Source organism: Acomys minous (assembly GCF_964271855.1).
Source record: "Acomys minous genome assembly, chromosome: 4".
Lineage (NCBI taxonomy): Eukaryota > Metazoa > Chordata > Mammalia > Rodentia > Muridae > Acomys > Acomys minous.
Window position 1 is genome coordinate 26,674,886 of NC_140486.1, and position 27,522 is coordinate 26,702,407.

General features: G+C 43.7%; 1 protein-coding gene across 4 annotated transcripts; it reads left to right on the plus strand.

Annotated features, from left to right (window-relative positions):
• Positions 1-717: 717 nt before the first annotated feature.
• Positions 718-26,081, plus strand: SLC26A2 (solute carrier family 26 member 2). Of its 4 annotated transcripts, none has more exons than XM_084780157.1 (4): positions 11,515-11,767; positions 13,394-14,119; positions 16,303-17,828; positions 25,911-26,081. In XM_084780157.1, exons 2-3 carry the CDS (start codon positions 13,421-13,423, stop codon positions 17,821-17,823), a joined length of 2,220 nt encoding a protein of 739 aa, XP_084636283.1. In that variant the 5' UTR covers positions 11,515-11,767; positions 13,394-13,420; the 3' UTR covers positions 17,824-17,828; positions 25,911-26,081. The 4 variants fall into 4 exon arrangements, with proteins under 4 accessions (XP_084636285.1, XP_084636283.1, XP_084636282.1 ...); XM_084780156.1 differs by lacking the exon at positions 25,911-26,081 and adding an exon at positions 18,325-23,000; XM_084780159.1 differs by lacking the exons at positions 11,515-11,767; positions 25,911-26,081 and adding an exon at positions 718-936 and having other exon boundaries at positions 13,397-14,119; positions 16,303-18,196.
• Positions 26,082-27,522: the final 1,441 nt, after the last annotated feature.

Below are 27,522 nucleotides of genomic sequence, written 5' to 3' on the forward strand. Positions count from 1 at the left end.
GGTTCACCGTCTTAATGACAATTTGAGAGATCCCAGCATCCTCGTGGTAGATGGGAGGAGAGAACCAATTAGACTTCCATACATGTACCCTCTACCTCACCCCCACAAATAGATGTAATAAAGAAAACCTTCCAAAGCATTCAATATTTTAAAGGAGGAAAAATCACAATACAGTATTTCCTCAAGCTTTGGAGACTGGATAAAATAACGCGCTGGGCCCTGTCAATGCACACCTTTAATCCCTCCTGCACTTGGGATGCGGAGACACAGATCTCTCTCCGTGCAGAAGAAATGAACATCTGAGCCAGCACAGGAAGAGTTTGATTTCCTCCTTAACGATCATGGACGGCCGGGGAGGTGTTAACGAAGGCTGGGGTGAAGTTTCATATTTATCTTTACACTTCCGTTTACAACTTTAAAAGCACCCTCTGGTTGTTGGGCTGTTCGGTGGAGAACGAGTCCTGGGGCAAGAGCCTGTGGCCATTCGAATCCTTCCGAGGCAACCTGGGCTCAGGGAATGTTCCCGCGCGCCGAGATCTTCCCTGTCACGCTAGCTCCAGTCCACCGCGGGAACCACTGGTGACTCAAAGACTTTGATGCGTGGCACTCAGTCCAGGACAGCCAATCACGAGAAAGTGAGCGGCCGCGGGGCGGGGCGCTCTCCGGCAGGCCCTAGTGATTGGCCGGCGGACTGGTCGCCGAGCCACGTGACTGCCACGCCGCGATATTCCTTGGGCTTCTTCCGCACCTTTCCGCCGGTGACCTGGGCAGGCCGCCTCCTGGAGGCCGGGCCATGGGCGGGGATGCTGGCTTAGGAGTTAAAGGAAGGCTCGCCCACGGCGGGGTTGCCTGTGCCGGTGCGGCGGTGTTCTTTCAGCACAGTCTTGCGGGAGGACGTGCCGCGGGAGCCCGTGTACTGCGGCCCGGAGCCTTAAGGTGAGAATGGGAGGCGGGAGGGGAGGGGAGCGCCAGACAGGTCAGGTGCTACCCTCCCGCACCTAGCTGACCTGCAAGTGGCCCAGTGCTACCCAGGTCACCTCGGACCTGATGTGTCTAGCTGGACGGAGGAGCCAGCTCCACCTTGCAATCTAGTTAGGTACAAAAGTCAGTGCAGAAGTCCTCTTACACTCTCTAGAATTTGGATTCTTTCAGTGGCTAGGTGGCCAGACACTGAGGGGACACCTAAAACGACAGAGCAACTCCCTGGCAGAGCTAGTAAGTGAACCCCACCTCTGTCTAATGCAGTGTCAGGCTGTGTCCTTCTCTCGCACCCGTTGGGTTCACCAGTGATTTAGAAGCATTTGGAGTCTTAAGTTCCTTTTCTGGCACTATACTAGTGCCATTTTTCCACATTGCCCTAGGACTCTTTTTAGCTGTAGGGGTGCTGGGGATTGAATCTCGGTCCCCCTACAGGTATTCTTTTGAACTAACCCCACGATTCTTTATGGGACATTTAGAGCCAGTGTGATATACTGTGTTGGATATAGAAGAGATTCTTTCTTTAGGAATCTTAAAGATTGTAACAGACAGAGGCTACCAGCTACTATGCACTGCATAAATATTCTCTCTTGTGTACTGTACTTTCTGAGATCGTCACTTGTGTGAGACACGTGGTAATCTCTCCATTTTACAGGTCAGAAATTGATGCTGAATAGTTTTCACGCAGTACCATAAAGCTGTTGAACAACAGCTAGCATCTGAATGGATGTCTGATCTCTCCTTTTGATTTGCTAGCTGTGGCCCCAGGCTCATGAGCTCTGCATCTATATCATAAATAGGCTTCTGTTTCCTATGATTTGCAGGGGCAGGCCCAAGAATCTGCATTAAAAAAAAATCATCCGCCCTCTTCTGGCCTGCAGGTGTACATGCAGGCACTGTATACTTAATAAAGAAGTAAACTTTAATAATAATTTTTTTAAAAAAACCATCCATCTATGCTGAAAACCATTGCATCGTACTGTGGTGTGCTGCCCCCTAGAGGAAGAGAGAGATGAACAGGGTTTTGACTCCAAATTGTTTTCCTGGGTTAAGTTTTAAAAGTAGACACGATAAACTTTGAGTGAGCAAAAACCCAAGTAGATGCTTCACAAACTATCGTGTTTTGGTGCAGGCTTGGTTTTATCGTCTCGTGGCAAGAGGTGTACACACTTGGGGAGTTAGATTGAGAATAGAGGGACTAACTCCCCTTTCTTCCCACAAAGCTCTTAAACTGTCATTCATCCACTTTACAAATACTTGCAAAGTGCTTAATAGATGTTATGCAACCTGAGGTTACAGCCTAAAGTAAGTATAGGAAGTAAGTATAGGGGCTGGGAAGATGGCTCAGTGCTTAAGAGGATGCTCTGCTCTAGCAGAGGACTTGAGTTAGGTCCCCACGAAAGGTACCTAACAACCACCTGTAACGGATGAGGATCTCATACCCTCTTCGACTTCAAGGGCACCTGTGCTCATACATGAACGCACACATGCATGCACATATACATGTATACTCACACACTCTTGTATACACATAACTAAAATGAATCTTTTTAATGTGAATAAATAGTAATATGAGATTGCAAAAGGGCCATAGGGGGAAGATGCCAAGCCAAAGAGAAGGGCATGGCTTCCGGAGGCTGATATGGAGATGGCCAGGGTACCATTTTAAACATTATGCTTATTAAAGAACTGATTGGTAAAGTGACATTTGAGAAAAATAAAAAGAACAAGTTGTGAATATAATTGGGGAAGAACATTCCCCTTAGAAGAAAACAAACAAACAAAAAACTATGAAGGAATCCAGAGCTTGGATGGTTGAACTTATCTGGGATGCTAATTATGTTAACTAGGCTATGACACAGAGATAAATTTTATATTGTTGTGCTGCAGGATATTTGATCCCATTGTGATCCCTGAGATTGTGAACTATAAAAGCCTGTTCCTTGTTTGGAGTGGTCCAGCCCTAGCACACACCTTTAATCTAAGAACATTTTGTTTATAGTAAACAGGTGATTATGGCGTGGCTCAGCCTTACACACACCTTTAATCCAAGAGCTTTTTGCACACAGGATTTACTAAAGTTAACCCTAGGTCAAGAGGCAGAGCAAGAAACCAGCTGACAGGGATTAATAGAATGTGGGGACTTTGAGAGAAGGGTATTTAAGATAGCGTGGAGAAGGAGCTCATTAGCTCTTGGGCTCTTGGGCTCTTGGGTTCTTGGGCTCTTTGGCTCTTTAGATTTTTGGCTTTGTCCTCCTTGCTGAGCTATTGTAGCAGGCTTCTGGCCTTGGGCTTTTGGCTTTCGGTTTTTTGGCTTTTTCCTTCTGGATATGAGCTGAGAAGGAAGGCCAGCTCTGTGCTTTCTCTGCCTCTCTGAGCCAGCAAGTTTTCACCCCAGCGTCTGGCTCCTGAGTCTTCATTAGTAAAATTGAATATTTGGGATTTTCATACTTTATAACAACATTGTTGTTCCTAATTGAAAATGAAAGAATGTTTTAGTGGTGTGTGCATATCATATAAAACATAAATGGAGGGATGGGGAGATGGCTCAGTGGGCTAGCTATGCAAGCAGGTGGACCTGAGTTCAAATCCCCAGCACCAATGTAATAGTTGGCCATAACCACTACTAGTGTCGTGGGATGTGGAGACAGGAGGATCTCAGGAGCTCACTGACCAGCCAGCCTAACACTGTATGTGAGCGTTGAGTTCAGTGAGAGACCCTGTTTCAGAAAAAAAAAAAAAAGTGGAGGGCCATCAAAGTGGTTTATGGGTAAAGGCAATTGTTGCATAAATCAGGTTACTGAGTTCAATCACAAGAACTCACATAAAAGTAGAAGGAAATGGACACAACTGATTCCACAAAGTTGTCCCCCAGCCCAAACACTCATGCACCTGCACACAGGACCAAACATGTCTAACACAATAATAGGATATTTTAAAATTAAAAAGGCAGCCGGGCATGGTGGGTGGCCTACACCTTTAATCCCAGCCCTCGGGAGGCAGAGGCAGGTGGATCACTGTGAGTTCGAGGCCAGCCTTGTCTACAAAGTGAGTCCAGGACAGCCAAGGCTACACAGAGAAACTCTGTCTCGGAAAAACCAAAAATAAATAAATAAATAAATAATTTAAAAGGCATGTACATTATAGATGCATAAATACGTGACTACAAATTTATTTTAATTCTTAATTGAAATATAATTTATCATTTCTTCCCTTTGATTTGTTCCCTTCAAACACTCCCGTGACCCCCCTCACTTCCTCTCAGATTTTTGCCCTCTTTTTCTTTTACTGTTGCGTATTTATATAGATACATACATATATAAGTACAGTGTACTGATATAATGTGCTGAATCTATTTAGCACTTGTGTGTATATGATTTCAGGGCTGAGCAGTTGGTACTGGGGAAGAGTAATTTGCCAAACCTCATCATTCCATCGTTGCCGGAGGTTCTTGGTCTAGGAATAGGACTCAGAGAGAGTTCCTCCTTCCACGTTGACATGCCTATTGGTGTCACGCTTGTTTGGGTCTCATTTAGGCAGCCATATTGCTGAGGTCTCGTGGGTAAAGTTTCCCTGTCTGTCATTTGTATGAAACAGTCTCACAGCAGACTTCTCAGCCCTCTGGCTTGTAGAATCTTTCAGCCCCCTCTTCCACAGTGTTCCATGAGCATTATTAGGTGCAAGAGTTGTGTTGTAGATGTTTCTGCTGGGGCTGGACACCCACAATTAGTCGTTCTCTGTATTTTGACTTGTTGTGGTTTTCTCTGGTTGCATCCATCTGCTGCAGAGAGAAGCTTTTTCGATGAGGGGTGAAGGTTACACTTTCCTGTGCGCATAAGGATAAGTTAGTATTTAGTATACAGTTAGAATTACTCTGGAGTAGTAAACTGTCGGTCGTAGGTCCTCCTTTGAGGTTCATGGCTTCACTAGCCCTAAGTAGTTGCCTAGGTTTACAGTATTAGGCATAAACTCCTCCTGCCGGCAGGCCTTTGGTCAAGTAGATGGCTGACGGTTACCACCAAGCTAGGAGCGCCATTACTGCGCCCTCAGGAGTGTCCTGCCGTGCTGATCATTGCGGATCACGGCATCACAACTGGGTAGGACTATTGGTTGTTCCCCTCATTTAGAAGCTTGAATGGCTCCGTGGAAGCTAGTCCTCAGGGAGGATGCCGTCAGGTCAGATCAAGCTCAGAACCTCTGCGTCCTGTGTCTGAAGTGCCCAGTGTTTGCAGCAATACAGACTTGCCTCTGATTTCTGGGAGGCAGCCAAAGGCAACAGCAGTAGCCTGTCTTGTTTTGGGTGAGTCTTAGGTCCCCTGACTGTCTTACTTCGGGTTTTATGGCTGTGAAGAGACACCATGACCACGGCGACTCTTACCAAGAAAAGCATCTAATTTGGGGCTGTCTTACAGTGTCAGAGGTTTGGTCCATTATCATTACCGCTGGAAACATTATGGTATGCACTCAGACATGCTGAGAGCTTGCTCCACAGGCAGCAGAAGGAAACTGGGTGCCACACTGGGCCTAGCTTGAGCATAGGAGACCTCAAAGACTGTCCCCACAGCGACACACTTCCTCTAACAAGGCCACATCTATTCCAACAAGGCCAAACTTCCTAATAGTGCTACTCCCTATGGCCCCAGCATTCAAACACATGACTCTATGTTGAATATAACCTATTCAAACCACCACACTAACTTACAGCTTAAAACCTATATCCTGCTTTCCCCCTCTCTAGAGCTCCACCACCTCCTCCTCCTAGAATCCCTTTTGGCTTTGCAGAAAGTACTACATTTTTATTGTCCATTCATATGTTGAAGGAAATTGAGGTTGTTTCCATTCCCTACCTATTGTGAATAGAGCAGCCGTGAACATAACTGGGAAATAAGTCCTCCCTGAGGTCTAGCTTTCATAATACCAGAAGGAGCTGTGTAAGGTGCCAAGGCAGGGAAGCAGCCAACAGTCTTGCCCAGGCTAGGTCAGCTCAGGTCCTCCAAGGAAGCAGCTGTGCAGTAGGGTGTTGAGCCCTTCAAGCATATGCCAAGGAGCGGGGTTAAAGGTGTGTCTCTTCCAGCAGGATCACACAGACCTAGAAGGCCATGGGATGTGATCTCCTGCCAGAGCAGCCATGTTCTGAATTTAAATTCCTCTCCACAACCCCACTAATGGTAAATGAGGGTTCCGTTCCCCACCTCCTTTCCAGAATATGTTGTAAGTTGTTTTGTAGCCCTTCTGACTAGGATAAGATGAAATCTCACAAGTTGTTTTGGTTTGCATTTCCCTAATTGCTGAGCATGATGAGCATGGTTTTAGATACTTCTTAAACATTTCTATTCTTTCTTTTGAGGACTCTCTGTTCGGATTGCCAAACCCTTTTTTGTTTTTGTTTTTGTTTGTTTGCTTTGGTTTTTTGTTTGTTTGTTTTTGTGTTTTGAGACAGAGTTTCTCTGTGTAGCCTTGGCTATCCTGGAACTCTCTTTGTAGACCAGGCTGGCCTCGAACTCAGAGATCCTCCTGCCTCTGCCTCCCAAGTGCTGGGATTAAAGGCTACCACATATGGCTCCAAACCCATTTTTTAAATGGGTCTTTTGGGGTTTTGACTTTGTTTTGTTTGTGTTTGTTTGTTTGTTTGTTTATTATATACACCTGCAGGCCAGAAGAGGGCACCAGATCTCATTATAGATGGCTGTGAGCCACCAGTGGTTGCTGGGAATTGAACTCAGGACCTTTGGAAGACCAGCCAGTGCTTGTAACCTCTATTTTCCCTGCTTTTTCTTGGGTTAAGAATTTTATGATTCTTCTTCTTCTTTTTTTTTTTTTTAATCTCTGCTAATGCTTTAGTATTTTTGCCTTAAAAATGTAGTAGTTACCTTGTGTTTGTAATGTATTTCTTTAGTCAAGGCTCCTCTCCTCAAACTTTGCACTATTTCACATCCGGGTAGGACCTTAGGGTTCCAATCCCCTGTCCATTCTTTGTTCTAATTTTGTCAAACATTTACTTTGTATATACCATAAGCAAAACACATTTCCCTTTTTATTTAAATAGTTCCCTTTGGAGTAAAGTTTTGTTTTGTTTAACTAACTTAATCTTTACTTGTTTCATTTCCTGTACTTTATTTCTTTGCTATGTCAGCCAGGGTTTTGGTCTGGCATATGCCTTGTGCTTAAAGAATCTGCCTTTGGACTGAGGAGGAGGTAGCTGCTGCCCCAGGCTACCGCTTTCTTGATACTGGTTTGGTCTCCCAGCTTCGCCCACTTGGGACAGAAGGTGGCCAGGCTGTGGATTGCCCCTGTTTTCTAAAGCCATTCCTGTCGCCAGCCAGCACAGAACAGATGGTGGCAGTGGCAGCAGATGACAGAGAGGATGGCAGCCTGCTGGTGTGGTGGGCTGTGGCACTAGGAGTATAAAACTAGGAAACAGAGAACCACAGTTCATCGCGTTATCCTCTAGTGCCAGTTAGGAGTTAGCAAAAGTGACTGAGCTTAAAGGGGGTGATGCTGAGACCTAGACTTCTTATACAATGTAGCTATAGAAAAACCTACACATGAAACTAAGTGGCCCATCTGCCACAGACTAGATCAGTGGTTCTCAACCTTCCTAATGCTGCAAACCTTTAACCCAGTCCCTCCTGTTGTGGTGATCTCCAACCATAAAATGATTTTCACTGTTACTTCATAACTATAATTTTGCTTCTGTTATGAGTCATAATATAAATAGCTCTGTTTGCCAATGGTCTTAGGTGACCTCACAACTTACAAGCTGAGAACCACTGGATGAGACGACAATTGGGACTTGATGAAGGAACTAGACTACTGAGAAAATGGCTGTAAATCACCATGTCCTCTGTTCTTGCCCTGAGTTGTACCTGGACAACTAGGAAAAATAGAGATTGATTAGTGTGGCAGTAGATAGCAGCTCTGGGGTCACATGGTATGTTTGGGATGAAGGTGTAGGAAACACCCCCAATTGCAAGACAAGACAATTGTTTTTGGTTAGTTTTGAAATGGTCTCATGTAGCCCATGCTGGCCTCACGCTTGCTGGAAAGGTTGAGGATAACCTTGAACTGTTGCCCCCCTACTTCGACGTCCCAAGCATGGGAATTATAGGTGTGTATTGTTATTCTAACTACATGCAATATATTTTATTCAGCAACTTCTGAAAGACCAGAATCTTTCCAGAACAATCCCTGAAAAGGAGCACTATAGTGAGGTCTGCCCAGATTTAATAATCTGGCAAGTGTGACACAGATGGGTGGAAGTGGCTTTTATAGCATACTGGAGCCATGGTTATCTCAAGGAACTTTTCAGCGACCCTGGTTATTAGAAGTTCTGGGTCCAGGGTTTGCTAATCCATACTTACAGCACATTATTTCAGAATGGGTGAAGAAATTCAGAGTAGCTCTATTGACATTAGGCATCGTTCTCCAAGAATATTCTCCTCTAAAATTCTGGATGTGAATTTTACATGCACCAAGATAGGAAAGATGTTTTCTTCAAGGCTGTCAAATACAAATAGCGAAAACACTAAGAATGTAACATTTATATAATTCCTGATTGTGTCATGGTTCTTCTTGCTATAGGTAGTTCATTGTATATACGTGTAATAATATAAATGTATATGTAAAAAATAAGCCGGGCGTGGTGGCGCACACCTTTAATCCCAGCACTTGGGAGGCAGAGGCAGGCGGATTGATGTGAGTTAGAGGCCAGCCTGGTTTACAAAGTGAGTCCAGGACAGCCAAGGCTACACAGAGAAACCCTGTCTCAAAAAACAAAATAAATAAATAAATAAATAAGTAAATAAATAAATAAAAATATTCTCCTGCAAGTCTTGATGGGTTCAGAAACTTTGGGCATCATTTACAAAGATTTGGGGGGAAAATGGTGGCAGGCTGCACTGCCTAAGGAATTGAGTGGTGGTCGATGCACCAGTTAGCTCATACTGCAGTGGGCAGAGTGGCTTTGGAGGGCAGAAGCTTCCTTCTGTGCCTGAACTCTACAGTGTGCTTCACCAAACAGTTGTAAAGTTTGTTGTCAAATTCAGTGTTTCAGGTCGTCATAAGATTGGCCTCATAGTTTTTGGGGTTAATGAGATAACTTTTCTGATTATCTTTTTTGTCTGGGTGGCTGATTTGAGGTTTTAAACCTGACCTTTTTTTTTTTTTAAGTTTTTCCAGACAGTTTTTCTCTGTTATCTTGGCTGTCCTCGACTCCCTTTGTAGACCAGACTGGCCTTGGACTCACAACAATCTGCCTGCCTCTGTCTCCCAAGTGCTAGGATTAAAGGTGTATACTACCATGCCCAGCTAAACCTGACTTTTAATCATGACGGCACACATGTTAATACAAGGATATTTTATAAGTATATCAACATGGAGATAAAAGAGCTAACATGAGTGTCTGAGTCTTAAGTCTAACAAAAAAAACATTATTTCAGGTTTTCTGCCCTTCTTCTTTTTGTCCAGGATCTGGTTATCTGTGTGTGCAGTGCTGTAATGGTTGTGGTGCGCATCTGTGTGTGCAGTGCTGTAATGGTTGTGGTGCGCATCTGTGTGTGCAGTGCTGTAATGGTTGTGGTGCGCATCTGTGTGTGCAGTGCTGTAATGGTTGTGGTGCGCATCTGTGTGTGCAGTGCTGTAATGGTTGTGGTGCGCATCTGTGTGTGCAGTGCTGTAATGGTTGTGGTGCGCATCTGTGTGGGCAGTGCTGTAATGGTTGTGGTGCGCATCTGTGTGGGCAGTGCTGTAATGGTTGTGGTGCGCATCTGTGTGTGCAGTGCTGTAATGGTTGTGGTGCGCATCTGTGTGTGCAGTGCTGTAATGGTTGTGGTGCGCATCTGTGTGTGCAGTGGGTGAGCTCAGACTTCATGGTTTTTTAAGCTTTCAGGGGAAAAAGTAAAAAAAAAAAACTGTTGTATATGAGAGGAAAACAAGTGGCCAGGTAAAGGATAAGTTGTAGAAAGCTGCTTCATGAGACTAGGCCTGCATACTCATGGCATCTCAGTCACTGGGAATTACTTTAGCTCCTCTTCCTTACTCCTCAACGGCTTTTTTTTTTTTGCAGGTGCCTGTAGACTGTTGAATTGGCATTGTAGTTACATACTCAATGGATTGCAGCTCTGTAGTCTTTTTTAAAAAGATTTATTATTTATTTATTTATTTATTATGTGTACAGTGCTCTGCCTGCATGTATACACCACAGGCCAGAAGAAGGCATTAGATCACATTATAGATGGTTGCTGGAAATTGAACTCAGGACCTCTGGAGGAGCAACCAGTGCCCTTAACCTCTGAGACATCTCTCCAGCCACACACCCTCCCCCTTTTTAAAAAGAAGAAATGGCAGCTATAAGAAATTGATTATCAGCTCTAAAAGAGATGCCTAGCAGTCAAGAGCACTGGCTACTCTTGCAGAGAACCTAAGTTCAATTCCCATCACCCACATGATGGCTTACAAGCGTCTGTAATTCCAATTCCAGAGGATCCAATGCCTTCCTCCAGGCTCCACAGGCATTGACTGCACAGACATACATGCAGACAAAACACACATATACATGAAATAAAATAAAAACCAAGCTGGGCATGGTGGTACGTGCCTTTAATCCCAGCCCTTGGGAGGCAAGGGCAGATGGATCTCTGTGAGTTTGAAGTCAGCCTGGTCTGCAGCAGAGCAGCCAAGGCTATATAGTGATTACTTTTTAAATTTTTTATTTCCAAAATTGGTATATTTAAAGTTGAACACCCTCCTAATAGATCTTTTTTAAAATCTCCCGGCGAGGGGGGGGGAGGGCGGTGGCGCAAGCATGCAAGCGCTCTCACTCCTGCATATGTGAACATACACTGATCTGCTGGTAATAAATCCAGTGTCTCCATCTTTTACAGGATTTGTTTTTCTGAGTGTGAGTTTCTAGGTTAAATTGCGGGATGTGTGCTGTGATTCTGACCTTGGTCCTGTGTGTCTGTGCTTCTGTTCCATTGATTGCGGGATGTGTGCTGTGATTCTGACCTTGGTCCTGTGTGTCTGTGCTTCTGTTCCATTGATTGCGGGATGTGTGCTGTGATTCTTCTGTCCTTGTTCCTGTGTCTGTGCTTCTGGGGATTCTTGGACCTCTGCTTCAGTGTTTCATGAGTGTTAAACAGTTCTTGGTCATTAAACGTTGAGATATTTCCTCCACCCATTCTGTCTTTGAGACAGGGTTTCCCTGTGTCACCTGGCTGTTCTAGACTCACTTGTAGACCAGGCTGGTCTTTAACCCACAGTGATCCCCCTGCCTCTGCTGAGATTAAAGGCGTGCACAACCACGCCCCGCTTTTCTTTGAGGATTTTAATTCTATGTTTAAATACTTTGATATGCCACATGCCACACTCTTGGATATTCTATTATATTCAACACTTTTTTTTAAATTTCGTGGTTTTAAGTTTGGGTAATTTCTGTTGAGCTAACTTTTGAGTCCGTTGACTCTTTTTTGACTGTCAAATTTACTGATGAGCCAATCAAAGGAATTCTTCATTCATACTGTTTTTCTCATTTTCGGCACTTGTATTTGGTTCTTAGTTTGCATTCCTCAGACAGTTTTCTAATTTGTTTTTATTTTCCTCCTTGTCTTTAGCAGCCATAGATCTGGTTATTATTAGTTGCAGTGCTTTAACGCTTCTTTTTCTTACCTTAAGGTTAGAAAAGCCTCTTGACTGAAGGCAGGAAGTCGCTCAGCAGGCTCAGGAGAGCAGGCAGTGAGAAGACAGATGCTGTGTTGAAGACCAGCCCACTGCTCCGTTTGACTTGCTCAGGGTCAGTTGTTGTCTGGATCTGGCTTCTCCCCCTCTGTATTTCCTAAAGAGCATACGAATCATTACGACTTTCCCCTTGTTCAACCCAAGTAAAAGAAACATGGGTGATTGCTTGTATGTTATGTTCTCATAGGATACGGGCTCTTAGACTGTAACACTGCGGTAATGACAGAACCTGACAAGGCCCATTTCAAACTTCCTGGGTTCTCCATCTATTTTGTCTCTATTTGGCAGAGTCACAACGTGTTTGTTCTTGGAACATTTCTGTAAGCCTGCTGTCTCAGGGTTACACTTGTGATGATCACGCTGTGGACAGAATGGCATGCTTTTTTCTGCAGGAGCTGCAGAGGCTCCCTCTTGGTGTAACAGCCACAGAATGCCACAGCACACAGAGGGAGACCTGATCCATTTGGGCTAAGGGGATTGGCTAGTGCTCTGTAGTAATAGAAGCATTTTGGATTGCTAGCCCAAGCTCATAGCTTACACAGAACTACTTGTGACATGTATTTTTAAAAATTTTTATTTATTCTTATGTATATGAGTGCTCTTATCTGCTTGTACACCTGCAGGCCAGAAAAGGGCATAAGATCACAATATAGATGGTTGGGAGCCACCATGTGGTTGCTGGGAATTGACCTCAGGACCTCTGGAAGAGCAGTCAGTGCTCTCAACCACTGAGCCATCTCTCCAGCCCTGTTTGTGACAAATTTACTGGACAGTTTACTCTGCTCCTTTAGGAGCCTGGTTCTTTCACCCTTGTTGTAAGACACTTTGTTGTCTTTTCTGTTGTTTTTATCTTTTTGTTTGGTTTTGTTTTCCTCTAGTTCCTAGTGGTAGGTAGGTAGGTCCCTCCATACTAGGTCTGTAGTTTAGGGGCCAGAGATGTAGGGTTACTTGTCTATCTTCAGGACAACATTACCTCTCTGTTCAGTCTGTAAGACCATTGGTAGCACGTGGAAAAGAGAAAGTCTGCCCTCATAACTTTTTTTCTTTTTTTTTTTTTAAGGCAAAGTTTCTCTGTATAGCCCTGTCCTGGAACTAGCTCTGTAGACCAGGCTGGCCTCAAACCCATTGAGATCTGCCTACCTCTACCTCCCTGAGTGCTGGGATTAAAGGCATGTGCCACCACCACCCAGTCCTCATGTTTTTGTTTTTGGATTTTTGGGGTTTTTTTTTTTAGAAAAATCTTCAGAGGAGCAAGATGATACATACGACAATCCTTAGTGTGTTACAGTGGTTACTTTCTTGATAAGTTCTGTAGCATCCAATGATTTGTCTTGACATGCTGTTTATAGTCCACTTTTGGCCTTTCTCTCTGAGCTCTCTCAGGCCTGGACAAATGAGGCTCAATTAAGAAGTAGATATGCCCAATCTGGGCATAGTAACCCATGCTTTTAATTGCAGTAGGAAGGAGGCAGAGGCAGGTGGAGCTCTGTGAGTCTGAAGGTAGCTTGGTCTGTGTAACAAGTTCCAGGTCAGCCAATACCATATAGTGAGTCCTGGATCCAAAGAAAAGGTCTGCCTACCCCAAATGGAGCTCTTAGCCTTACAAATGATAAACAGTGTTGCTAATATATGTGAGCACTGAGAACCTTTTTATAAGTTAACGCACATATTTTCTCTGCAGTAGGAAGTAAACTATCAATCTCCAGAGATGTCTTCAGAAAATAAAGAGCAGCATGACCTCTCCCCGAGCGACTTGCCTGAAGAAACCTACAGTCTTCCCTCTGGGGTCCCTCTGGAGGCTCAAAGGGGGACAAGCACGGACTTCAGGCAGCTTAAGACCAGTGATCGATGCAGACCTTATCGTAGGATCTACATGGAACCTCAGGAGAAACGAGATATTAACATCAAACAGTTTGTCATCAGAAAGCTGCAGAAGAGTTGCCAGTGTAGCCCAGCCAGAGTCAAAAATATGATTTTTGATTTCCTTCCTGTTTTTCGGTGGCTCCCAAAATATGATCTAAAGAAAAATATTTTAGGTGATATGATGTCTGGCCTGATTGTGGGCATACTATTGGTGCCCCAGTCTATTGCTTACTCCCTGTTGGCTGGTCAAGAACCCATCTATGGTCTGTATACATCGTTTTTTGCCAGCATCATTTATTTCCTGTTTGGTACCTCCCGCCACATCTCTGTGGGCATTTTTGGAATACTGTGCCTTATGATTGGTGAGGTGGTTGACCGAGAACTACACAAAGCCTTCCCTAACACTGTTGCTACATCGTCTTCATTAGCAGTGATTTCAGATGGATCCATGGTAGTAAACCATACATTAGACAGATTTTGTGACAAAAGTTGTTATGCAATTAAAATTGGCAGCACTGTGACATTCATGGCTGGAGTTTATCAGGTAAGAATGGTGAACAGCTAGGCTGGGTGTGGTGGCCCAGCACTCAAGGGGCAGGGGCAGGGGCAGGAGGACCTCTGAGTTTGAGGCCTACACAGTGAGATCCTGACACACTGGGGGAGGGAGAAAGAGGGAGGGCGATCTAACAATTGGTTATTTCTGGCAAAAGCAGCCACTGTACACAAAATCTCTGGTGTGTCGGCTATTGGGTTGTTTTGTTTTGTTTTTTGAGACAGGGTTTCTCTGTGTAACCTTAGCTGTCCTGGACTTGCTTTGGAGACCAGGATGGCCTTGAACTCACAGCGATCTGCCTGCCTCTGCTTCCTGAGTGCTGGGACTAAAGGCATGCGCCACCACCGCCCAGCTGGTTGTTGGAGGCTATAATAGAGCTACCACATACTGCAAGCTGAAGAGGTGAATGGTAGAACCCATATATTCCACAGGCAAAATAGGGCTGCCTTTTCTGCCTCTTCCTAGGCTGCCTCTTAAGTAGCAACACTCTGATTTTTTATTATTAAAAAAAAAAAAAATTTAGTGGTCTGGACTAATTAGTGGACTGCTCTTCTAGAGGTCCTGAGTTCACTTCCAGCAACCACTAGGTGGCTCACAACCATCTATAAAGTGATCTGATGCCCTCTTCTGGCATGCAGGTGTACATGCAGACAGAGCGCTGTATATATAATTAAATAAATCTTAAAAACAAAAACAAAAACAAAAACAAAACTTAACTTTGTATGTTGGAAACGGTGGGTTTGCTTAAGATTATGTGTGGCTGATCATTGGCAAAGTCACCATAAATAGTTGGACAAGAGGGCAATAGGACAGGGAACAGAGTAGGGAAGGGAGAAGAGGAATGCCAGATTCGTTGAAATTATTGCTAGCTCCTGCCTCCCTTAAGAATTGCTACTTTAGTGAAAGATTTCTGCTAAATTTAATAGTTCTCTTGAATTGATGAAGAGGGAGAGAAAATCTTGAGGACCATCATTTTACCAGCCAAGAGAAATAATTACAAATTAAAGCCTTCTTGAGTCTTCTCTAGAACCTGCTAATTTGCTGTTATGATTATGCCCCTGCCTTTTAGCATCCAGAAACCAGTGCCAACATTAAACATGTTCTCTATTACTGGTGTTTGGAGCCAGGCAAGGAAGGGGAAGAATAGCTGGCTTTATTTGGTACTCTGATGAGGTGGGAGAGACAGAGGGAAGGGGTGATGGGTTGTGTTCCCTAGAGTCCTTGTTGGCTTCCTTCTTCGTGTATCTCACCAAGGAGAGGAAGAGGCTGTGGACAGAGAGTGATACAGCATTGTTGCTACTTCAGAGGCACCACAGAGCGAGATTCAGTTTTGATGTGAACCTAGTTTTTACAGAAAGTGATACAGCATTGTTGCTACCTCAGAGGCACCACAGAGCGAGATTCAGTTTTGATGTGAACCTAGTTTTTCTACCAGTTAAATTTTGCTTTCAGTTGTATCGTGGTAAATGCCCATAATCCTAGCATTTAGGAGGTGGAGGCAGGAGGATCTGGAGTTTTGAGTCATCTTTGGCAAAGTTCAAGGATACCCTGAGACCATGAGACCTTGCCTCCAAAAATAAAAACCTTCAGTTTTATGGTAATAATTTTTAATTTGGAGAAAATGTCTTAAGTAAAATAATTTCTCCAATTTGAGTTTGTTTGCTTTTTGTTTGTTTGGTTTGGTTTGATGTTTTGTTTGTTTGTTTGTTTGTTTTTATTTTTCAAGACAAAGTTTCTTCGTGTAGTCCTAGCTGTCCTGGAACGCACACTGTGGGCCAGGCTGGCTCAAACTCAGAGATCCACTTGTCTCTGCCTCCTGAGTGCTGGGATTAAAGGTGTGTGCCACTACTGCCAGGCTCTGACTTGAGTTTATATATATTCGTTTGGAACCTTGAAAACAATTCTTTTTGAAAGCAATATGGATGGTGTTTCAGTTTTACATTATTGTATAAGGCAGAAATCCCAAGCACTCATTAGAGTTGGCTAATGCGTGTGACTTTAGGCAGGCTTCCTTATCGAGTAACATGAAAACTGTAATGTGTGGTTGCATTCATCTCAGCTCGACACTCTGTGGTCCTCTTGACAGTTGGTGGCAGAGCAAGGAAGGCTGGGGTAGTAGGAAACTGAGCAGCCTGCTCCCATATTTCTTAATTCTTGCTTATGTTTCCTTCCAGGTAGCAATGGGCTTCTTTCAAGTGGGCTTTGTGTCTGTCTACCTCTCAGATGCCTTGCTGAGTGGGTTTGTCACTGGTGCCTCCTTCACCATCCTCACATCCCAGGCCAAGTACCTCCTTGGGCTGAGGCTTCCTCGGAGTAATGGTGTAGGCTCAGTCATCACTACCTGGATCCACATCTTCAGAAACATCCATCAGACCAATATCTGTGATCTCATCACCAGCCTTTTGTGTCTCCTGGTCCTTGTGCCAACCAAAGAACTCAATGAACACTTCAAGTCCAAGCTCAAGGCACCAATTCCAACCGAACTCATTGTCGTTGTGGCGGCCACATTAGCTTCTCATTTTGGAAAACTAAACGAGAATTACAATTCCAGTGTTGCTGGACAAATTCCCACTGGGTTTATGCCACCCAAAGCACCAGACTGGAGCCTGATTCCTAATGTGGCTGTAGATGCAATAGCTATTTCTATCATTGGTTTTGCTATCACTGTATCACTTTCTGAGATGTTTGCCAAGAAACATGGCTACACAGTCAAAGCAAATCAAGAAATGTATGCCATTGGCTTTTGCAATATCATACCTTCCTTCTTCCACTGCATAACTACGAGTGCTGCTCTTGCAAAGACACTGGTTAAAGAATCGACAGGCTGCCAGACCCAGCTGTCAGCTATAGTGACAGCCCTGGTTCTTTTGTTGGTCCTTCTGGTAATAGCTCCTTTATTCTATTCCCTCCAGAAATGTGTCCTTGGCGTGATCACTATTGTAAACCTGCGAGGTGCCCTTCTTAAGTTTAGAGACCTGCCAAAGATGTGGAGGCTCAGCCGAATGGACACAGTGATCTGGTTTGTCACAATGCTGTCCTCCGCTCTGTTAAGCACTGAGATAGGCCTGCTTGTTGGGGTTTGTTTCTCTATGTTTTGTGTGATCCTCCGTACTCAGAAGCCAAAGTTTTCACTGCTTGGTTTGGAAGAAGAGTCTGAAATCTTTGAGTCCATTTCCGAGTACAAGAACCTTCAGACTCAGTCAGGCATCAAGGTTTTCCGCTTCATAGCCCCTCTCTACTACATAAACAAAGAATGCTTTAAATCAGCTTTGTACAAAAAAACACTAAACCCAGTCTTGACAAAGGCAGCTTGGAGGAAGGCAGCAAAGAGAAAGCTCAAAGAGGAAACCGTGACTTTCAGTGGGATCTCGGATGATGTTTCAGTGCACCTTTCCCATGATCCCTTGGAGCTGCACACTATTGTGATTGACTGCAGTGCAATCCAGTTTTTAGATACAGCAGGGATCCACACACTGAAAGAAGTTCACCGGGACTATGAAGCCATTGGTATCCAGGTTTTACTGGCTCAATGCAATTCTTCTGTGAGGGATTCCTTGACCAGAGGAGAATATTGCAAAAAGGAAGAGGAAAGTCTTCTCTTCTACAGTGTGTCTGAAGCGGTGGCTTTTGCAGTGGACTCTCAGAAGCAGAAAGGAGTGTGTGTTCTCAATGGGGTTAGTCTTTCTGGTGACTGAGAAAGGTAATAAAAGGAAGAAGAGTGCCTTGCCAGTTTCAACGTGCAACATTTTCTGCTGTGAAAGGAGAAAGTGGTGCACACTTGAAACAGTTCCCCTTTGAAGTGAATAGCTTTTTGATATCCTCACATGCAGTAGAGTAGTTGGGTGGAATCAAAAAGAAGAAAAGGTTGTGGCTTCAGTTCATGCAGATAAGCATTTTGGGAGTACAATTTAAATGGAACTATAAAGCAGCCCCCAAACTTAGCCACCTTACTTTAGGGACTGTGCATCTGAACTCCACCCTCCAGGAGGCAGAGGTGAAGTTGGGGTTTGCTTTACCCGCACTGGAGCCTTTGCCTGGCTTTGGAGAGGGGAAGAAAGGGGGGGGGGGCAGCATGAGGCCCTAACGAAACAGTTCTGTCCCTACTGGTGTCCCTCTGTTTGGGTTTTGCTGCCCAGACAGCAGTAAGATCACTGGCTGCTAGTTGAAAATGACCGTTTTTCCTCTCCTTCATGCAGGAACTGTGGCATAGTCTCCTAAGAAAACCTGCCCTTCACAGCTAGCCTGGCATTGTACAGAACCCCCCACTGTAAACATCTGATGTTTTAGTCATGCCTTTTTCTTTAGAATAGGTGGTAAGGAATGACTTCAAAATCAGAGTGGCAGTGGAAGCCTTTGTCTTTTCTTCGTCTCTATCATTGTTTCTGAGAATTTGTCTACTGTTAAGCCCCTTTTCACCTTTGACTTATCCTGCTGCTTCCCCTAGAATCTGTTTTAAGTTGGCATTTCTGAACATCAGTGGCAGACTTTCCAGGGAAAGCAGAGTATTGCCTCAGCAGCTTCTTACAGCACTGTAAATGGGCTTGTGGCGCACATTCAAGGAGAGATTGCCAAAGAAGAATAAGTGATGGTTCCTCTTAAGAAATGCCACTGCCACCACCACCCCACCACCGTGACATTTTAGCAAGGATCTGTTGGGGCTTGGTGGTCTTTCTTAAATAGAGGCGGCTGTTTGTAGAAGACTGTGGAGGTGATAGAGTGCCTCCAAAGGGCATCTGTAATTACTTTGCAAATGTCATGAAAACAGTGTTGATGCTTACGTACTGCCAAACATCCTGTTGGTGTACAATAAATACTGATGTCAGTGGCCAGTCTTAATGTGTATGCAGGAAGACTTGGAACATCTGTAGAGCCCTAGTTTTACCTGTGTGCCATTCTCAGTAGCTGGCTGCAGGCTATGAATTGAATAGTTTCATCAGAAAAAGATTCTCCCAAGTGAGGAATACAGGACTAATTTACATGAGATTAAAGTATTTAGCCAAGTCATTAAAGTGACTGTTTCTAAAGTATAAACTCATTTTTTAGCCTGTTCTTCCGTGCCAAACAATTAAAATACTTATGTGAAGCAAACTCTATGTAATAAGGTAGAATGCTTTTAAACATTTTACACACACACTCCAAAAACTGCCCTTGTTTTTCTACTGGTGGAGTTTTCCTGTTTGCTTATGTGGGAATTACCTTTCTGTGGTCCCAATAAAAGTTTCAGAGTATAGGCCCATGCCTTTAATCCCAGAGGCAGGTGGATCTCTGTGAGTTTGAGGCTAGCCTAGTCTACAAATCAAGTCCTGGATAGTCAAGGCTACAGAGAGAAACCCTGTCTCAACCCCTCTCCCCAAAGAAAAAATTTCAGAGTAGAAAACTTGGATTTCTGGTGGTTATGTTGATAAACTCCACAGCAATGTGGATTTTGCCATCCCTTCTGAATTCTGTCTTAGAATTTCAGAAACGTTAACTGCTGCTTGCTTGTTCTTTCATCTTGTCCTAGTCATTGTTTAAATCTCTCTTGCCCTTTCCTCCAGCCATGTTGGAATTCAGCCTGTTACAGGTGTCTAATTCTAGAAGGTGCATGCTCCGTGGTTGCTGGAGAGAAGCTCAGGATGGAGGAGCACTCGCTACTCCTGCAGGTTCAGTTCCAGCACCCATATTAGGCAGCTCACAACTTTAGCTCCAGAGGATCTGACCTTCTCCTGACCCTGTGGGACACACACACACACTTTTTAAAGCACATTTTAAGATAGCTATAATGCATTCAACACCAGCACAGAAAAAGAATTTTAGTTCAATGTTGGAAAGTGTGTACCCTTTGCTGACATGTATGTTCACAATGTGTGGCTGTAATGGGTTCTGGAGCTTTACACATGCGTTAGTGAATTTTCCAGTTATGTTCTCGTTTGTGTTTGTCCCACAAAAGCAAACAGGATCCTGCTTTTAACAGCCGTGTTAGATGATTGCACTAGAATCTGTTGCCTCTGCTTGCTTTGGGTTGACATCAAACATTAAAATTGATTTTGAATGCTGATATCTGAAGGATCAAATCTAGAACCAAAGGCTAATTTACCAGCACCACTAGAAACAACAACAAAAGCCGTTCTCATTTGCTTTTTGATGCTTTAAACATACCCGTAAAGGTTATCTTGCAAAGGCTGGAGAGATGGCTCAGCAGTGAAGAGCACTGTCTGCTCTTCCAGAGGTCCTGAGTTCAATTCTTGGCAACCACATGGTGGCTCACAACCATCTATAATGTGATATGATGCCCTCTTCTGGCCTATAGGTGTACATGCAGATAAAGCATTTATATACATACTCATATACTCTGAATATTAGGGCATAAAATATTTTTATTGTTTACAGAGATTCAGAGCCCTGAATGTTGTTAAATGGCTGTCATTTAATTGAAATACAGAGTGCATATGTATCTGTATTTCATGACAAGGTCTTATGTAGCACAGACTGGCTTCAAACATGCGAAGTAGCCTAGGGTGACTGAGCTTTTGGTCCTCCTGCCTCCACCTCCAAGTGCTGGAGCAACAGGTGTGTAGGGATGGAATGTGCTAGTGTGTATGTGGACCTCCTACACAAAGAACAGCTCAGAAGAGCAAAAGGCTCGATCACTGAAAACTGCATCTGACCAGAAAGGAAGAGACCTGGCTGGACATGGTCCATAGCCTGGCAAACCCTACACTAGTCAGGATTCAGAAGCACACCTCTAGGAGCAAACTTAGAAATGTCTCTGTTTCAAGAAGGGAGGGTCCAAAGAGCTACTCAGGAGTGCCATCTGTCCTGTGAGCTGGCTGGAGGGTTTGTCTGCCTTTCAGATAGGATAAGACTGGCAGGTGCCTAGTTACCTTTAAGCAGCGTCAGTGGAACAGGTATGGTGGATACAAAGTTTCCAGCACAGCGAAGGTGAACGCTGAGACTGCACCGAGGTGATTGATGAGTTCATTAGACTAATGCTCCTGGCTACATTCTAGCGAATACAGATCCTCCGCAGAGCTGTATCTGGTGGTTTGTCATTTAAGATCACATTGCCAGGATTAACCCCAGGCCGCAAAGTACAAAAAGGAGTGCAGTAGGCCTGGGGACTAACCTCCAGTCCCTTCATTCACGGTGATGGTTTGGAGCTCTGTAGCCCCCATTCCCGTCCTTACTGAAGCATTGTCTTGTGGGTACTGACAGACATGAGCTGAAGGCTCTCTGCATGGGACTAAGTGCCTCTTCAGATATCCCCCAATGTCTGGGAGTCAGTGTCCCAGAGGAGACTGAGAAATGCTTTGTGGAAAGTGCTGGAGCTGAGGTCTGAATGCAGCTTCAGCTGGAGGCGGTGCCACCCTGGTATTTCAGGCAAGATTGATTCTACAGAAAGTGGAATTCTCCAGTTGATAAGCGTTACAGTTTTGCCTAATTTTTTGTTCCTTTGTGTTCTTCCTCTTGGAAACTTTTCTTACTTCTAGTGATGCTTTAATTTGAGCTTAGGCTTAAATTAAATTGCAGAAAGGACAAATGCTATTTAGAAAGTTGTTGGACTCACAGTGGGCACGGTGACCTTGAGGCACTTGGAGGCCAGAGCAGGAATTGGTCTTTGAGGCTAGCCTAAGACACTTGGTAATACCTTCCCAAAAGAAAACTAGCTAATTATTGGAGACCCATTTGTCCTCCAATTTTTTTTGTATAAAGATTTTAGATAATCATGGATCATAGTAAATTTGGGTGCTAAGTTTCAGCATAAAAATTATAATGGAACAGGACAAAACAGTACACCAGCTGGCTTGTTATAGACTATATTATAAAGTAAAATGCAACTTATTTTGTGTTAAGAGTAAATTTTTTAAAGTTTTTTATTAGTAAATTAAAATGGAAGCTTTAGATGTAGAAGGGGCATTTTTAATAAGGTAATTTTATCATGGTAAGAACTATTTTTTTTAAACAAAAGTATTTTTTAACTGAGATTTTACAATAAATCTGTTAAATACAATTATAAACTCAACTAAACATTATACCAGTAGATTTTTGAGAATGTATTTTGTAACTTAAGACTTAGGCTGGGCATGGTGGTTCACGCCTTTAATCCCAGCACTCAGGAGGCAGAGGCAGGTGGAGTTCGAGGCCAGCCTGGTCTACAGAGTGAGTTAGAACAGCCAGGGATACACACCAAGAAACCCTGTCTCAAAAAACAAAAACAAACAAACAAAAAAAGACTTAGTGTAAGATAAGAATGTGTTGAAGGCTGCAGACTGACTGGTGAGGGCATCAGATGCGTTTATTGTAGACGCTATTCTAAGTCTGTCACAGCTGCTAGGTCACAAAGGGTTTGGATCTGAAACTTGAATAGCTTATTCTGGGGATGATCCTGCACTCTGTACCTCATCCCTAGCGAGAAACACAGAACCAAATAGCTCTTCCCTCCTCTTCTGCGCAAACCATCTAGGAAACTGGGACGTGAGTCCTGATGCTGCCATGACTCCTGTTTCTCAGCAGTGTGAGGATAGCAGAGCCTGGTTTACCTCCTTATTAGCATTGTGTACAAATGCAGACAATATGGAGACAGGTGAATGGACGTGACTTCTCAGTCTTTACCAAAAATGTTCAGCTGTCACACCTTTACCAGGGCTGATTACTATTAGGGACATATTTATAGTAGGCCTTTTAATCCAAGTAAGTGCCTTGATGCTGATTCTCATAATTCAATCAGTGCTCAGCCATCCTTCAGACAAGGATGAGGTGTTTCTGTTGGGGAGGGGTTGTTAATCATTTCCTTCTGGAAGAATGTTTGTATTGCGTATTTTGTAAGGTCCTCCATGCGTTAAAGATCTAAAAGTGTCATTTCTTTTGTTAATAAATTGTTACTATGATAAAATACTACTGTCTAAATTATTTTAGTGTTGGAGGCTCTGAATGAAACATTTAGATATTGGTGAATTTGATTAAAATTTTTTCAACTTTTATGTCTTGAGGTCTTTCAGTTGCATACATGTCCGTGCGCCATGTGCATGCAGTACCCACAGAGGCCAGAAGAGGGCATCAGATCCTTTGGGGCTGAATTTACAGACAGTTGTGCTCACCATGTGGGTGCTGGGCTCCAATTTCTGCACGTCTAGGTAGTCTGTGCATAGTGAGTAAAATGGTATTTATCATTTATTCCCCCAAATTCTTATAGCTGAGCTTCTTGAGGGTGGCAGTACAGAAGGCAAACAGTACCTACATTGTAAGATAAAATAAATTATTATTGTGAGCATGGATAAATTTGGATAATTATTCCTTCAATTCATTTCTGAACATGCCTATCAAAAGGCAATTACATTGGCTATAATATCCATAGATTGAAAAAACAGTCTTTAATGAAAAGATATGTGATGTGGTAAATTAGATAGTCTCAGGCATAGTTAATTTCATCTAGCTATTCAAATGAGGCCCGCATTCTGTGTCTCCTATTTGCTTACCAACATCTCTTCTACATCAGAGCAACTACTATTGGATGCCTCTAATCATTCTTCAAGCTTTCTCCCTCCTGTAGCCCACCTTGGCCCTCTGGTGGCAGAAATATGCAACTACACTGTACATAAAGAGGTATGCCCGGTAGTGTGAATAGTTAACAGCTGTGTAACTTGAAATTGTACTTTGGCATTGACTTTATAGAAAGATTAAATTATAATCAACTAAACAATACTAGACACAACTAGGTGAGCAATAAACCTTAATGTTCTTCCCTTCGGATGAAAGAGTGCAGCAAAAAGAAAGAGCCATGGTGCATGTGTGGAGATCAGAAGGCAACACTGGGAGTGCGTTCTCCTTCCCCTGGACTCTGGGACTGGGTGAGCTCAGGCTTTCAGGATTGCACAGTTAGTACCATTACCTACCCAGCCACCTCGCTGACCCTCAAGTGCTCAAAATCTAACAGTATGACAATCACCAGCAGACATATCTATAATCTCAGCTGAGGCAGGGAGACTGCAAGTTTGAGGCTAGCCTGAGCTACATAACAAAAAAACTGTCTCAAAAAATTAAAATATAGTACTTTTATTTTAAGATCTCATACTGAAAAAAATAAAATGAAAAAAAACCTCATACCGGCTTGCTAAGGAGAAAAAAATCTAAACATCTACTGTATTTTTGTTAACTTGCTTTATTCAGTATGGAAGCAGTGTTATACTAGATCTGCTTTATGTGTCCGTTCCAATTAACACACTGCAGAATGAAAAGGAATTGCTGTGAGTTTCTGAAAAATCCACAGAATTACCCAGAAGACAGACTGGTAAAAACAACAACAAAAACCACTACACCAAGCTGGCTCAGAGGTAAAGGGGCTGGCCATCAAGCCTGATATGACCCGAGTTGCATCGTTGGAACAGGAATGGTGGAAAGAGGGGACCGACTCTGGGCGCCACACATGTGCCATGGTATGTGTGTACTCAGATACGCACCATAAGTAAATGTATAAAAGTAAAGAGTCAAAACTATCAGAGCTAGCGAGGTGGCTCAGAGGTGACAGCACTTGCTGCATATGCCTGATGGAACCTGAGTTTCAGCCCTGCAGTCCACAGGCAGGAAGGGGGGACTGAGTCCTAGACATTGTCCCCTAACTTCTAGGGACATGCACCCATGAATAGAATAAAATAAATAGGATGTAAACTACACTGTATGGGCTGAGGATATGGCTCAGCAGTAGAGTTGTGCAAGAGACTTTTCCTGGGGAGAACACACACACACACACACTTGCACACATAAATAAAAATTTAAGAAGTCTTTTTTTAAAAACTAGCTGGATGGTGGTGGTACACTTGGAAGGCAGAGGCAGGTGGATCTCTTTGAGTTTGAAGCCAGCCTGGTCTGCAAAATGAGTTCCAGGGCAGCCAGGCTACAGAGAAATTCTGTCTTGAAAAACCAAAAACCAAACCTATACTAATATTTTAATAGGTACCATATGTGCTCTTTGATATTTCTCTATTTTATTAGCAATAGATACTAAAGCTAAAGAGTTGTGGGGTCTTTTGTGGTTGTTGTTTGTTTTGTTATTGTTTTTTTGGTTTTGGTTTCTTTTTTGGGGGGGTGGTTTTTGGTTTTTCAAGGCAGGGTTTCTCTGTGTCACCTTGGCTGTCCTGGACTCCCTTTGTAGACCAGGCTGACCTTGAACTCGCAGAGATCTGCCTGCCTCTGCCTCCCGAGTGCTGGGATTAAAGGTGTGTGCCACCAGAATAAAGAGATATTAAGAATACTTTCTCTGTATGGGAAAACTAGTATAAATTTGAGTATAAATGTAAGTAGTCTTAAATAACTTATGCCCCCTGTCTATGAAGGATGTATACAGAGGGTAGGTGACTTATGAGCCAGTTTACTGAAGGGCAAATGTAACGTCCTCATCTTGATTATATGGACTGCTTACAGGCATTGGGAAAGCAATGGGCAGAATCCACGCATAACACAATCAGCGCTCTCAAAGGAGCCTACTGTGACCCTGCCTGGGAAGCGAGAAGCAGGCTGGGTTGATATTCTCCCATGTGGTCCTCGTTATCAGGATCCTCTGATGCTATACTCTTCCAACCCTCCCCCCGCCCCCCCCATCATACATAGTGCTTTGTCCTCCATCCAGCTCTCTAACATACCTCGAGTGCTACATCTTAGGGCCACAGATAAATGTGCTTTCTACTCAGTACTTGGATAACTGTTGGGGGCATTCAAGAAGATTCTAGAGTTATCAAGTCAGCAGAGGGGAGAAAGGAAAGTCTGGAGTAAGAAAGAACAGCTTATGCTTTTTATTTTTATTTTTTAGCATGTAATTGACAGCAGAGAATACATTCAAGTGGCCAGCTCTAGGAGGTATGAGGATCCGACTGCAGCAGCAGGACTCGATGTATGGACCCAGGACTACCAGGTAGGGACCTATTTGGGAGGCAGAGGCAGCCAGAGCTCTGGGAGCTTGAGCCCAGTTTGGTTGACGTAGAGAGGCCAGCCAGGGCTAGTGTGGGCTTTGGGATTATTAAAAGATCTTCAAGGTACTCCTACTGTAGACAAGTTTGAGAAGCATTACATTAGTCAAAAGAGAACACACAAATTAGACACGTTGTATTTCCCAAACCCCATTCCAGGAAGCTTCTTTATTATCCCAGAGGACTGTACATATTGTCATAAAAATAATCCTTTATTTAAATCAATTCAGTATCTTATCTGTATTGAGAACACCATGGCAAAGGCATGAGATTATTTTGGCATATGGTTCCAGAGAAATAAGAGGCCATAATGGTAGAGTGGAAGCATGGCAGATGGATCTGGAAGCTGAAAGCCTACAGGAAGCAGAAGGCACACACTGGACAGCTCAAAGCCTGCTCCTACTGATACACTTCCTCCAATAAGGCCACATCTCCTAGGCCTTCCCACCATACCATCAACTGGGGACCAGGCTCTCAAATGCCTGAGGCTGTGGGGTACATCTCATTCAAACCACATTAGCAAAAGAAAGTTTCTTGTAAAGTACACTTTTTAAAAGTAAAAGACAAAGTTAATTCCTACTTTTCTAGAAACAGGGTCTCATGTAGCCCAGGCTGGCCTCCAGCACTCACTCACTATGAAGCCACATATGTATGACCTTGGTGCTGGTGCCATCTCCTATATTACCATGGCCACATTACAGGTGCCGAGGAGGGGGCCAGGGCTTTCTGCATGTGAAGCAAGCACTATACCACCCTTTCCTATGTCATTTTGTTAGGAAGAAATCTGCAATGTTGATATCAGTAGGACTCTGGGTCATTCTTTCTATTAAATATTCATCTACACCATTTAGCTGTCTGTGGTGGTTTGAATAGGTATGGCCCCATAGACTCATGTGTTTGAATGCTTGGCCCACATTTGTGGCACTATTAGGAGGTGTGGCCTTGGTGAAAGAGGTGTGGCCTCATTGGAGGAAGTGTGTCACTGTGGGGTCAGGCTAAGCCCAGTGTGGCATACAGTCTCTTCCTCCTGCCTATGGATCCATGTCTCACCATGATGACAATGGGCATACCTCTGATGTAGTAAGCCAGGCCCAATTAAATATTTTCCTTGTAAGAGTTGTCTTGGTCATGATGTCTCTTCATCCTAAAACATTGTCCAAAACCAGGATCTGGAAACTCCTCACAATGGAGAATTGTCTAAGTTTCTGTCGACTTGAGATGGCTTTTGTGGTAGGTTTTTTTGTTTTTGTTTTTGTTTTTCTTCTCTGACAGGGAAACCTCTTCTTCTCTTCTAGTTTTATTACGCACCATTCCCTAGTCATCTCTTTGTCCATCAGCTCCAGGGAGATGATGAGATCAGAGTTCAAGGCTAGCATGATCAACAGAGAGGGTCTCAGGACAGCCAAGCTTGGGCAGTGAAGGAAACCATCAGAAACAGAAAGCTGGTGAAGATGT

Bases quoted from the DNA above. Each gene is read 5' to 3' on its own strand.
- SLC26A2 (XM_084780159.1), top strand. From the start codon at position 13,421: ATGTCTTCAGAAAATAAAGAGCAGCATGACCTCTCCCCGAGCGACTTG. The intron at 14,120-16,302 runs GTAAGAATGGTG...GTTTCCTTCCAG, and splicing joins TCATGGCTGGAGTTTATCAG to GTAGCAATGGGCTTCTTTCA.